Consider the following 15,215-nt stretch of genomic DNA (forward strand, 5'->3'; position numbering starts at 1 on the left):
ATCCACATAGACATCAGCTTCATAGAGAAATAGGTTGGTATCATCATATAATCTGAGAGTTGGAAGGGAACCCCAAAGGCCATCCAGTCTAACACTGTACAGCAATATGACAAGGCACAATCAAAGCCCTCCCAACAGATGGCCATCCAGCCGCATAGACATCAGATTCATGGAGAAATACATCTATAGAAGGACAGAATTCAAATGGGAACCCCAAAGGCCATCCAGTCCAAACCCCATTCATTGATATGAGAAGGCACAATCAAAACCCTCCTGACAGATGGCCATCCATGTGGGAAGGCACAACCAGAGCCCTCCCAACAGGTGGCCATCCACATAGACATCAACTTCATGGAGAAATAGGGTGATAGCATCATATAATCAGAGAGTTGGAACCCCAAAGGCCATCCAGTCTAACACTGTACAGTGATATGACAAGGCACAATCAAAACCCTCCAGACAGATGGCCACACAGCCACATAAACATCACATTCATGGAGACACAGGGCTATAGCATCCTATAATCTTCAAGTTGGAACCCCAAAGGTTGTCTCAGTCCAACCCCATATGGGACGGCACAACCAAAGCCCTCCCGACAGATGGCCAGGACAAAAACTCCGGGGCAGAAGGCATGGAAGAGGGAAGCGGATGTTTTTTAATGGGAAGGATTGGTTTCTGAAAAATACCCCGTCCCTTTTCTTGGCCTGGCTGGGGGTCAAGGCACCGGGCGGACGCGGACGTTGCGGCGGGCCATCCAGAGGCGGAGGCGGCTGCCCAGCGGGATCCTGGGGGGCGTGGCGGCTGGTGGGGTGCCCTGGCGGCTGGGGCCCGGCTGGGGCGAGCCCGGCTTGCGGAAGATCCTCCACACCCACGACACCAAGGAGTGGAGGCTCAGGCGGGACGGGGTCGAGCGGGGCTCCCGGGGGGACGAGGCCGGGCTGCTGCTGGGCCGCGGGACCGCCTCGTGATGCTTGGCGGGCCTGGCCTGAGAGAGAGAGAGAGAGAAAGCATTCAGATCATAGGACACCATTCGATCCCTCCCGACAGATGGCCCTTGAGCCACATAATTAATTAATTAATATACATAAACAAAATGTACATATTTGGAGAAATAGGTCTATAGACTCATACAATCCTAGGGATCCCCAGTGTCATCTGGTGCAACCTGATTCAGCCATGACACCATCAAAACCCTCCCGACAGATGGCCCTCCAACCCTTGAGCCACATAATTAATTAATTGATATACATAAACAAAATATACATATTTGAAGAAATAGCTCTATAGAATCATACAATCCTAGGTACCTCCAATGGTCTGTCGCCATCCAGCCATGACACCATCCAAACCCTCCCGACAGATGGCCCTCCAACCCTTGAGCCACATAATTAATTAATTAATATACATAAACAAAATATACATATTTGGAGAAATAGGTCTATAGACTCGTACAATCCCAGGGATCCCCAGTGTCATCTGGTCCGACCTGATCCAGCCATGACACCATCCAAACCCTCCCGACAGATGGCCCTCCAACCCTCGAGCCACATATTTATTTAATTAATTAATTAATATATATAAACATAACATCCTTGGAGAAATTCTCTCAATAGAATCCATACAATCCTAGGGACCCCCAGTGTCATCTGGTCCAACCCGATCCAGCCATGACACCATCCAAACCCTCCCGACAGATGGCCCTCCAACCCTTGAGCCACATAATTAATTAATTGATATACATAAACAAAAGATACATATTTGAAGAAATAGGTCTATAGACTCATACAATCTCAGGGACCCCCATGAGTCATTTGGTCCAACCACATCCTGCCATGACATCATCCAAACCCTCCCGACAGATGGCCCTCCAACCCTTGAGCCACATGATTAATTAATTAATATACATAAACATAACATCCTTTGAAAAATAGGTCTATAGACTCATACAATCCGAGGGACCCCCAATGGTCTGTCCCCATCCTGCCATGACACCATCCAAACCCTCCCGACAGATGGCCCTCCAACCCTCGAGCCACATATTTAATTAATTAATTAATATACATAAACATAACATCCTTGGAGAAATTCTCTCAATAGAATCCATACAATCCTAGGGACCCCCAGTGTCATCTGGTCCGACCTGATACAGCCATGACACCATTCAATCCCTCCCGACAGAGCGCCATCCAGCTTCATAGCCACAAGTCTACTATATTATAGCTATTAGTTTATTATTATTATTATTATTATTATTATCATCATCATACAATCCCAGGGATCCCCAAGTCATCTGGTCCAATCCCATCCTGACATGACACCATCCAATCCCTCCCAACAGAGGGCCCTCCAGCTTCATAGGCCTAAGTCTACTATATTATAGGTAAAGGTAAAGGTTGCTCATCTCCATTTCTAAGCCGAAGAGCCGGCGTTGTCCATAGACACCGCCAAGGTCATGTGGCCGGCATGACTGCATGGAGCACCGTTACCTTCCCGCCAGAGCGGTACCTATTGATCTACTCACATTTGCATATTTTCGAACTGCTAGGTTGGCAGGAGCTGGAGCTAGCTATTAGTATATTGTTATTGTTATTAATATTATTATTATCATACAATCCCAGGGATCCCCAAGTCATCTGGTCCAATCCCGTTCTGCCATGGCACCATCCGATCCCTCCTGACAGAGGGCCCTCCAGCTTCATAGACCTAAGTCTACTATATTATAGCTATTAGTATATTTTTATTGTTATTAATACAGTAGAGTCTCACTTATCCAACATAAACGGGCCGGCAGAATGTTGGAGAAGCGAATATGCTGGATAATAAGGAGGCATTAAGGAAAAGCCTATTAAACATCAAATTAGGTTATGATTTTACAAATGAAGCACCAAAACATCATGTTAGACAACAAATTTGGCAGAAAAAGTAGTTCAATACGCAGTAATGCTATGTAGTAATTAGTATATTTATGAATTTAGCACCAAAATATCACGATATATTGAAAACATTACTACAAAAATGCGTTGGATAATCCAGAACGTTGGATAAGTGAGTGTTGGATAAGTGAGACTCTACTGTATTATTATTATCATACAACCCTCCCGACAGATGGCCCTCCAACCCTCGAGCCACATAAACATAACATCCTTGGAGAAATAGGTCTATAGGTCCATGACACCATCCGATCCCTCCCGACAGAGAACACCCCCATTTTCAACCCACCTGCCGACTCTCTCCTGCTGCCGCCCCCGCCGCAGGCAGAGGCCTGGTTTTCTCCTCCGGACTCGGGTTCGAGAGCAACGGCTTCAGCTCCGTGGAGTTCAGGTCCGTCGGCGAGATCCGATGCTTCGTTTTTTGGAGCGACTTCCGACTTTGCGGCGGCGGTGGCAATGGCAACACAGATTCCGGGCTGGACCGCTGGCTGGAACTGACCCCGAGTTTCACCCCTGACCTCGTCGGGGAGCTCCCGGGTGTGGCGCGGCCGTCGCTCTTGACTCCCGCCGGGTCTTGCGGCCTCGGGCGGCCCGACCCGGGACGGGCCCCTCCGTGGGGCCGGGTCCTCGGGGACGGGGCCTTCCCCTCTTTGGAGTTATTGTTGGCCTCCGGGCCGCGCTTCTCCGCCTCCGGGCAGCCGTCGCACTGGACCCCGGCATCGCGGCGGGTGGTTGGGGCCTCTGGGGGGCAGCGGGGGAACTCGCCGTAGGTCCGGTAGCAAGGGAAGAAGCCCGCGGAGGGGCAGGACTCGCACCTGGGGCCCTCGGGGTGCGGCGGGGCCTTGGCCGGGAGGCTGGGTCGCCGCTTGGCCTCTGAGCCGAAGCTGTTGATCAGAGAGACCTGGAAGGAGAGAGATCAAGCTAGAGCATCCCAGCATTGGAAGGAAGACCCCATGGGGTATTCTTATATAAGAATAAAGTATTATTATTTTATTGTGACACAGCAAACTCCTCAAAACACAGCAGACAAAGAATCAGTACAAGAAAACCGCACTACAAACTAGAGCAGAATCAGTACAAGAAAACCACACTACAAACTAGAGCAGAATCAGTACAAGAAAACCGCACTACAAACTAGAGCAGAATCAGTACAAGAAAACCGCACTACAAACTAGAGCAGAATCAGTACAAGAAAACCGTACTACAAACTAGAGCGGGATCAGTACAAGAAAACCGCACTACAAACTAGAGCAGACTCAGTACAAGAAAACCGCACTACAAACTAGAGCAGACTCAGTACAAGAAAACCGCACTACAAACTAGAGCAGAATCAGTACAAGAAAACCGCACTACAAACTAGAGCAGACTCAGTACAAGAAAACCGCACTACAAACTAGAGCAGACTCAGTACAAGAAAACCGCACTACAAACTAGAGCAGAATCAGTACAAGAAAACCACACTACAAACTAGAGCAGACTCAGTACAAGAAAACCGCACTACAAACTAGAGCAGACTCAGTACAAGAAAACCGCACTACAAACTAGAGCAGGATCAGTACAAGAAAACCGCACTACAAACTAGAGCAGAATCAGTACAAGAAAACCACACTACAAACTAGAGCAGAATCAGTACAAGAAAACCACACTACAAACTAGAGCAGACTCAGTACAAGAAAACCGCACTACAAACTAGAGCAGGATCAGTACAAGAAAACCGCACTACAAACTAGAGCAGACTCAGTACAAGAAAACCGCACTACAAACTAGAGCAGAATCAGTACAAGAAAACCGCACTACAAACTAGAGCAGACTCAGTACAAGAAAACCGCACTACAAACTAGAGCAGACTCAGTACAAGAAAACCGCACTACAAACTAGAGCAGACTCAGTACAAGAAAACCGCACTACAAACTAGAGCAGGATCAGTACAAGAAAACCGCACTACAAACTAGAGCAGACTCAGTACAAGAAAACCGCACTACAAACTAGAGCAGAATCAGTACAAGAAAACCGCACTACAAACTAGAGCAGACTCAGTACAAGAAAACCGCACTACAAACTAGAGCAGACTCAGTACAAGAAAACCGCACTACAAACTAGAGCAGAATCAGTACAAGAAAACCACACTACAAACTAGAGCAGACTCAGTACAAGAAAACCGCACTACAAACTAGAGCAGACTCAGTACAAGAAAACCGCACTACAAACTAGAGCAGACTCAGTACAAGAAAACCGCACTACAAACTAGAGCAGAATCAGTACAAGAAAACCACACTACAAACTAGAGCAGACTCAGTACAAGAAAACCGCACTACAAACTAGAGCAGACTCAGTACAAGAAAACCGCACTACAAACTAGAGCAGGATCAGTACAAGAAAACCGCACTACAAACTAGAGCAGAATCAGTACAAGAAAACCACACTACAAACTAGAGCAGAATCAGTACAAGAAAACCGCACAACAAACTAGAGCGGGATCAGTACAAGAAAACCGCACAACAAACTAGAGCAGACTCAGTACAAGAAAACCGCACAACAAACTAGAGCAGACTCAGTACAAGAAAACCGCACTACAAACTAGAGCAGGATCAGTACAAGAAAACCGCACTACAAACTAGAGCAGACTCAGTACAAGAAAACCGCACAACAAACTAGAGCAGAATCAGTACAAGAAAACCGCACTACAAACTAGAGCAGGATCAGTACAAGAAAACCGCACAACAAACTAGAGCAAGAATCAGTACAAGAAAACCGCACTACAAACTAGAGCAGAATCAGTACAAGAAAACCGCACAACAAACTAGAGCAAGAATCAGTACAAGAAAACCGCACTACAAACTAGAGCAAGAATCAGTACAAGAAAACCGCACTACAAACTAGAGCAGAATCAGTACAAGAAAACCGCACTACAAACTAGAGCAGAATCAGTACAAGAAAACCGCACTACAAACTAGAGCGGGATCAGTACAAGAAAACCGCACTACAAACTAGAGCAGAATCAGTACAAGAAACCAGCACTACAAACTAGAGCGGGATCAGTACAAGAAAACCGCACTACAAACTAGAGCAGAATCAGTACAAGAAACCAGCACTACAAACTAGAGCGGGATCAGTACAAGAAAACCGCACTACAAACTAGAACAGAATCCCTGATGAAGGAGACCGAAGGCCTGATCCTTGCAGCCCAGGAGCAAGAAAACAAGACAAAGGCCAAGATCGAAAAATCATGAGGCAGGGGGTCCCGAGGGTTAACGGTGCCATACCTCGCTCACTCGGGGCTCCAGGCGTTCCTCGGTGTTGTCTCCGGGGGGAGGCCAAAGCCCTTCCACAGCCTCGGGGGTCTTGCTGGGGGTCTCCGGGGGGGCCTTGCCGTTGTCTTCACTTTCCTTGCACCCGGAAGAGAAAAGAGATAATGTATTATTATTATTATTATTATTATTATTATTATTATTATTATTATTATTATGAGTTTCTATTTCTGAGTAGCAAAGCAAAAGATCTTGCAGAACTACAACTCCCGGGATTCCGTCGCATCGTAAATGATCTGCTCATATGAGTCTACGCTGCCTTTTGCTAAGCAAACGGCAACAGAGCCCAGCCATTAAAGCGGTATCAATCTGGGTTAAATCTGTAGTGCAGACTCACCCCAAGCCCCGCACTGGCTGGTTTTGTCGACTCCAGCAAACCCGCCGAGGGCGACTCGGGCTCTTCCTGGGGCCGGGTCCTGGGTGCGGGTCCCGCCGGCTCTTCCTCAGCTCGCTCTACGTCTCCCAAAGGGGCGCCTTGGCATTCAGAGGGCACCTACGAGTAGAAAAAGGTTTGAATCCCCTACTTGGGGCAGGTCACACTCTCTCAGCCTTGGGATAAAATATTCTGTATTTACTCGAGTATAAGCCTAGTTTTTCAGCCATCTTTTTAAGACTGAAAAAGCCCCCTCGGCTTATACTCAGGTGAGAGTCCTGGTTGGCTTATATTTGAGTCAGCTTATACTCGAGATATATGGTACATTTATTATTTTTTTCTATTATTATTGGTATTATTACATTTATTATTTTTCTCTATTATTGTTGCTCCTATTACATTTATTTTACTTTATTTTTATTATTATTAATACATTTATTATTTCACTCTGATCTTATTATTATTATTATTATTATTGCATGTATTATTTTCCTGTATTTATTATTATTATTATTACAGTAGAGTCTCACTTATCCAACATAAACGGGCTGGCAGAAGCTTGGATAAGCGAATAACTTGGATAATAAGGAGGGATTAAGGAAAAGCCTATTAAACATCAAATTAGGTTATGATTTTACAAATTCAGCACCAAAACATCATGTTAGACAACAAATTTGACAGAAAAAGTAGTTCAATACGCAGTAATGCTACCGTTTCCCCGCAAATACGACATCCCCGAAAAATAAGACCTAGTAGAAGTTTTGCTGAATTGCTAAATATAAGGCCTCCCCTGAAAGTAAATGTACATACCAGTTGTACATGGAATTAATGGTAGTAACAAGAAATCCCTGATAGGATTCACAGTTTGTCTGGTTATGCTGGTTTGTGATGACAACTACTGTACAGTAAATAATAAATGTTCATTTTTTTGGTTCAACAATAAATGTGACTTCTTCTTCATGGAAAAATAAGACATCCCCTGAAAATAAGACCTAGCACATCTTTGGGAGCAAAAAATAATATAAGACACTGCCTTATTTTCGGGGAAACACGGTATGTAGTAATTACTGTATTTATGAATTTAGCACCAAAATATCACGATATATTGAAAACATTGACTACAAAAATGGCTTGGATAATCCAGAAGCTGGGATAAGCGAGGCTTGGATAAGTGAGACTCTACTGTAATAAATAGAGTAATATAATACATGTATTAATAATAAAAATAGAGTAAAATAAATGTAAAAGTAACAACAATAATAGAGTGAAATAATAAATGTAATAATAATAATTAATAGAGTAAAATAATAAATGTAACAATACCAATACAGTAGAGTCTCACTTATCCAACATAAACGGGCCGGCAGAACGTTGGATAAGCAAATATGTTGGATAATAAGGAGGCATTAAGGAAAAGCCTATTAAACATCAAATTAGGTTATGATTTTACAAATTAAGCACCAAAACATCATGTTATACAACAAATCTGGCAGAAAAAGTAGTTCAACATGCAGTAATGCTATGTAGTAATTACTGTATTTATGAATTTAGCACCAAAATATCACGATATATTGAAACATTAACTACAAAAATGGCTTGGATTATCCAGAGGCTTGGATAAGCGAGGCTTGGATAAGTGAGACTCTACTGTAATAAATAGAGTAATATAATACATGTATTAATAATAAAAATAGAGTAAAATAAATGTAAAAGTAACAACAATAATAGAGTGAAATAATAAATGTAATAATAATACAGTAGAATCTCACTTATCCAACATAAATGGGCCGGCAGAATGTTGGATAAGCGAATATGTTGGATAATAAGGAGAGATTGAGAAAAAGCCTATTAAACATCAAATTAGGTTATGATTTTACAAATTAAGCACCAAAACATCATGTTATACAACAAATCTGGCAGAAAAAGTAGTTCAATATGCAGTAATGCTATGTAGTAATTACTGTATTTACAAATTTAGCACCAAAATATCACGATACATTGAAAACATTGACTACAAAAATGGCTTGGATTATCCAGAGGCTTGGATAAGCGAGGCTTGGATAAGTGAGACTCTACTGTAGTTCAATACGCAGTAATGTTATGTTGTAATTACTGTATTTACAAATTTAGCACCAAAATATCACGATATATTGAAAACATTGACTACAAAAATGGCTTGGATTATCCAGAGGCTTGGAAAAGCGAGGCTTGGATAAGTGAGACTCTACTGTAGTTCAATACTTAGTAATGTTATGTTGTAATTACTGTATTTACAAATTTAGCACCAAAATATCATGATATGTTGAAAACATTGACTACAAAAATGGCTTGGATTATCCAGAGGCTTGGAAAAGCGAGGCTTGGATAAGTGAGACTCTACTGTAGTTCAATACTTAGTAATGTTATGTTGTAATTACTGTATTTACAAATTTAGCACCAAAATATCATGATATGTTGAAAACATTGACTACAAAAATGGCTTGGATTATCCAGAGGCTTGGATAAGCGAGGCTTGGATAAGTGAGACTCTACTGTAGTTCAATACTTAGTAATGTTATGTTGTAATTACTGTATTTACAAATTTAGCACCAAAATATCACGATATATTGAAAACATTGACTACAAAAATGGCTTGGATTATCCAGAGGCTTGGATAAGCGAGGCTTGGATAAGTGAGACTCTACTGTAGTTCAATACTTAGTAATGTTATGTTGTAATTACTGTATTTACAAATTTAGCACCAAAATATCACGATATATTGAAAACATTAACTACAAAAATGCGTTGGATAATCCAGAACGTTGGATAAGCGAGTGTTGGATAAGTGAGACTCTACTGTAATTAATAGAGTAAAATAATAAATGTAACAATACCAATAATAATAGAGAAAAATAATAAATATACCATATATACTTGAGTATAAGCTGACCTGAATATAAGCCAAGGAGGGCTTTTTTTCAGTCCTAAAAAAGGGCTGAAAAATTAGGCTTATACTCGAGTATATACAGTATAATTTTTGCCCTGTTTCCCCCCAAAATGTTGGAACCCGGTACCTCCTTGGTTTCCTCTAAGTCGGACTTCTTTTCCGCGCCGGGAGGGGGGCTGGCGGACTTGATCTCTCTTTGGGGGGCCAAGGGTTTCTTCCCCGGGGGGCTCTTTTTGGACACATCCTCCGAGTCGCCGATGTAGGTTTCGGGGAACTGGGAGACAAGGAAAGAGAGGCACATTCCCTTGAGGGCCTGGGAGTTGTCGTTTGGCAAGAGCCCCAAACTCCAACTCCCATGGGGTCCAAAGGGATCCGTTGGTTCCAGAGCAAGATTGTGTCCAACTACCAACTCTCAGGATCCCATAGCTTTGAGCAGAAGGTGCTGCAGGCGAAACAAAGTCTTTGCCGTTTTTCCTGTATTTTTATGATGCAACCAATTAGATAATGTCATTGATAAGCCAGGAACAAAAATTGTGTTACATAGTGTAATATAATGTAATGTAGTCATGACACATATATATATTCCATCTATATATATAAAAGAGTGATGGCATCACGGCAGTGGACAAAACAACAAAAGTAAACACCCCACAACCTCAAAAATTGACATCACAACCCCTCATCCATGCCTCTAGGTTGATACAGCAAAAAGAAAAGAAAAATAAAGTCCTAATTAGAGGGAGAGGAAGAATTGTTTTTATCCAATTGCTGCCAGTTAGAAGGCAAAGCTCCGCTCACTTGGTCTCCTAGCAACCCACTCAGCCCAGGGGACTCTTTACCTTAACTACCACCAATTCCTCAATACTTTATTTCCCATACCACCATACTTCGCCACAGCAACGCGTGGCCGGGCACAGCTAGTCTATATATATAAAAGCGTGATGGCATCACAGCGACCCACAAAACAACAAAACTACAGGCCCCCCAACCTCGAAATTTGACAACACAACCCATCATCCGCGCCCCTAGGTTGATACAACAAAAAGAAAAGAAAAATGAAGTCCTAATTAGAGGGAAAGGAATAATTGTTTTTATCCAATTGCTGCCAATTAGAAGACTAAGCCCCACCCACTTGGTCTCCTAGCATCCCACGCAGCCCAGGGGACAGACAGAGTTAGGCCTCACTTAGGCCTCTTCCACACTGCCTATAAAATACAGACACCACCAGACAATGCCACAGCAATGCGTGGCTGGGCACAGCTAGTCTATATATATATATCTATATATATAAAAGAGTGATGGCATCAGGGCAATGCACAAAACAACAAAACTACAGGCCCCCCAACCTCGAAATTTGACAACACAACCCATCATCCAGGCCTCTAGGTTGATACAACAAAAAGAAAAGAAAAATAAAGTCCTAATTAGAGAGAGAGGAATAATTGCTTTTATCCAATTGCTGCCAGTTAGAAGGCTAAGCTCCTCCAACTTGGTCTCCTAGCAACCCAAAAAATAATAATAAAAAACACTAAAAAATTAATACAATAAAATACTATAATAACAGAAAATAACTAAAAATAATACAAGAAAATAATAAAATATAATAAATAAAAAGATAACTTACAATAAAATTAATTAAAAAATGCAAATAACGTCAAATAAAAATTACACAACAATTCTTAATCAATACCACCACCACTTTGCCACAGCAACGCGTGGCCGGGCACAGCTAGTAATTATATATATGTAAAATAATGACATTATGTGTGTGTATATGTGTGTGTGTGTGTGTGTGTGTGTGTATATATATATATATATGCCATAACAATATATGATTATGTGTATGTACATATTCCATAATTCCAATAGAGTCTCACTTATCCAACATAAACGGGCCGGCAGAACGTTGGATAAGTGAATACGTTGGATAATAAGGAGGGATTAAAGAAAAGCTTATTAAACATCAAATTAGGTTATTTTACAAATTAAGCACCAAAACATCATGTTATACAACAAATTGGACAGAAAAAGTAGTTCAATACGCAATAATGCTACGTAGTAATTACTGTATTTACGAATTTAGCACCAAAATATCATGATGTTTTGAAATCATTGATTACAAAAATGTGTTGGATAATCCAGAACGTTGGATAAGCGAGTGTTGGATAAGTGAGACTCTACTGTATATATATGCCATAACAATATATGATTATGTGTATGTACATATTCCATAATTCCAGTAGAGTCTCACTTATCCAACCTATACGGGCCGGTAGAACATCGTTAGATAATAAGGAGGGATTAAGGAAAAGCCTATTAAGCATCAAATTAGGTTATGATTTTACAAATTAAGCACCAAAACATCATGTTATACAACAAATTTGACAGAAAAAGTAGTTCAATACGCAGTAATGCTATGTAGTAATTACTGTATTTACGAACTTAGCACCAAAATATCACAATGTATTGAAAACATTGACTACAAAAATGCGTTGGATAATCCAGAACGTTGGATAAGTGAGTGTTGGATGAGTGAAACTCTACTGTATATATTCCATAAGTATATATATGTGAAATAATTATATTGGGTGAAAAACTCAGGGCTATGTCTGTTTTTATTGTTGTTTTTATTGTTGTTTTTATTGTTATTTTAAAGCTAATTGTATTGTTTTAATCTCTTTCTGTAAACCGCTCCGAGCCAAACTGGGAGTAGCGGTATACAAGTCTAATAAATAAATAAATAAAAATAAATAAATATTCCATAACTATATATATGTAATAATGACATGTGTATGTGTGTGTGTGTGTGTGTGTATCCCATAACTATATATGTGTGTGTGTATGTGTAATAATGGTATTGTGTGTGTGTGTGTGTGTGTGTGTATATATATATATCCCATAACTATATATATATGTGTGTGTGTGTGCGTAATAATGATATTATGTGTGTGTGTGTATCCCATAACTATATATGTGTGTGTGTATGTGTAATAATGGTATTGTGTGTGTGTGTGTGTGTGTGTGTGTGTATATATATATCCCATAACTATATATATATGTGTGTGTGTGTGCGTAATAATGATATTATGTGTGTGTGTATATATATTTCATAATTGTGTGTGTGTGTGTGTGTATAGATAGATAGATATAGATATTCCATAACTATATATATATATGTGTGTGTGTGTGTGTGTGTGTAATAATGGTATTATGTGTGTGTGTGTATATATATATTCCATAATTGTGTGTGTATATAGAAAGAGATATAGATATATATAGATATAGATATCCCATAACTATATATATATGTGTGTGTGTGTGTGTGCGCGCGCGTAATAATGATATTGTGTGTGTGTGTATATATATTTCATAATTGTGTGTGTGTGTGTGTGTGTGTATATATATATATAGATATAGATATCCCATAACTATAAATATATGTGTGTGTGTATGTGTAATAATGGTATTATGTGTGTGTGTGTGTGTATGTGTGTATAGAAAGAGATATAGATATATATAGATATAGATATCCCATAACTATATGTGTGTGTGTGTGTGTGTGCGTAATAATGATATTATATGTGTATGTATATATATTCCTTATATATATAAATTTGGCACCCACAGGATAAAGGGCATTTCTCATTGTTTGAACTTAGGTTTCGATAAGAACTAGGCCTCCCGAATTCAAAGCCATACCATAAAGGTAGTATTGACCGAATATTCAGATACCAAGCAACTAAATAACAGACTCAATGTAATAAGATTCAAGACAGCTTTGGGTTTTTTTTTTGCCGACCTTACCAGTTTCCCAGCCATAGGGTTCTCCTTCTCTATTATTATTATTATTGACTTTTTCTTGTTGCCACCGACGGGCTGCTTTTGCCTTGGGGTCCCTTTTCCTCTTGGGGTTTTGTCCCTTTTTCTTTTTGGGGGGTGGGGTGTCCCCAAGGGTCAGAACCAGGCCCACGCCATGGGGCGGCCACTCTCTGGACCGAAGGCCTGGCAACCCAAGGAAACCTGGACAAGGTTCCGCCGCCACATCACAATCGGGGTTCCGGATCTCGGCTTTGGAAAAATCCACTTTTCCTTAACACGCCGAGGCTGCATCTGCACTGCAGAATGATGGGAGCTATAGTCCTGGGAGCTATAGTTTCACAAAGGTCCTTGGCCTCCTTGGAGTTGTAGTTCTCCATGTGGCCTTCCCTCTAGTGTAGAATGAATTAACCCAATTTCATACCACTTTGATGCTATAGAGGCATACAACTTTCCAAGAGGCATCTACACAGTGGAATTAACCCAGTTTCATACCACTTTGATGCTATAGAGACACACACTTTGACAAGGTGCATCTACAGTGTGGAATTAACCCAGTTTCATACCACTTTGATGCTATAGAGACACACACTTTGACAAGGTGCATCTACAGTGTGGAATTAACCCAGTTTCATACCACTTTGATGCTATAGAGACACACACTTTGACAAGGTGCATCTACAGTGTGGAATTAACCCAGTTTCATACCACTTTGATGCTATTGAGTCATACACTTTGACAAGGTGCATCTACACTGTGGAATTAACCCAGTTTCATACCATAGAGACACACACTTTGATAAGGTGCATCTACAGTGTGGAATTAACCCAGTTTCATACCACTTTGATGCTATAGAGACATACACTTTGACAAGGTGCATCTACAGTGTGGAATTAACCCAGTTTCATACCACTTTGATGCTATAGAGACACACACTTTGACAAGGTGCATCTACAGTGTGGAATTAACCCAGTTTCATACCACTTTGATGCTATAGAGACACACACTTTGACAAGGTGCATCTACACTGTGGAATTAACCCAGTTTCATACCACTTTGATGCTATAGAGACACACACTTTGACAAGGTGCATCTACAGTGTGGAATTAACCCAGTTTCATACCACTTTGATGCTATAGAGACATACATTTTTACAAGATGCATCTACGCTGTGGAATTAACCCAGTTTCATACCACTTTGATGCTATAGAGGCATACACGTTGACAAGGTGCATCTACAGTGTGGAATTAACCCAGTTTCATACCACTTTGATGCTATAGAGACACACACTTTGACAAGGTGCATCTACACTGTGGAATTAACCCAGTTTCATACCATAGAGACATACACTTTAACAAGGTGCATCTACAGTGTGGAATTAACCCAGTTTCATACCATAGAGACACACACTTTGACAAGGTGCATCTACAGTGTGGAATTAACCCAGTTTCATACCACTTTGATGCTATAGAGACACACACTTTAACAAGGTGCATCTACAGTGTGGAATTAACCCAGTTTCATACCATAGAGACACACACTTTGACAAGGTGCATCTACAGTGTGGAATTAACCCAGTTTCATACCACTTTGATGCTATAGAGACACACACTTTGACAAGGTGCATCTACAGTGTGGAATTAACCCAGTTTCATACCACTTTGATGCTATAGAGACACACACTTTGACAAGGTGCATCTACAGTGTGGAATTAACCCAGTTTCATACCACTTTGATGCTATAGAGACACACACTTTGACAAGGTGCATCTACAGTGTGGAATTAACCCAGTTTCATACCATAGAGACACACACTTTGACAAGGTGCATCTACAGTGTGGAATTAACCCAGTTTCATACCA

The 15,215-nt window shown here is 41.0% G+C and overlaps 1 protein-coding gene across 2 annotated transcripts; it reads right to left on the minus strand.

Moving 5' to 3' along the window:
* Positions 1-634: 634 nt before the first annotated feature.
* LOC134293077 (basic salivary proline-rich protein 2-like) lies at positions 635-13,571 on the minus strand. Of its 2 annotated transcripts, XM_062959552.1 has the most exons (6): positions 13,342-13,568; positions 9,665-9,811; positions 6,576-6,731; positions 6,194-6,316; positions 3,220-3,831; positions 635-985 (listed from the first exon to the last, which is right to left on the minus strand). In XM_062959552.1, the coding sequence occupies exons 1-6, from the start codon at positions 13,354-13,356 to the stop codon at positions 716-718; spliced, it is 1,323 nt and encodes a 440-aa protein (XP_062815622.1). In that variant the 5' UTR covers positions 13,357-13,568; the 3' UTR covers positions 635-715. The 2 variants fall into 2 exon arrangements, with proteins under 2 accessions (XP_062815622.1, XP_062815623.1); XM_062959553.1 differs by lacking the exon at positions 9,665-9,811 and having other exon boundaries at positions 13,342-13,571.
* Positions 13,572-15,215: the final 1,644 nt, after the last annotated feature.

The sequence above is a fragment of the Anolis carolinensis genome, unplaced genomic scaffold, assembly GCF_035594765.1.
Source record: "Anolis carolinensis isolate JA03-04 unplaced genomic scaffold, rAnoCar3.1.pri scaffold_7, whole genome shotgun sequence".
Classification (NCBI taxonomy): Eukaryota; Metazoa; Chordata; class Lepidosauria; order Squamata; family Dactyloidae; genus Anolis; species Anolis carolinensis.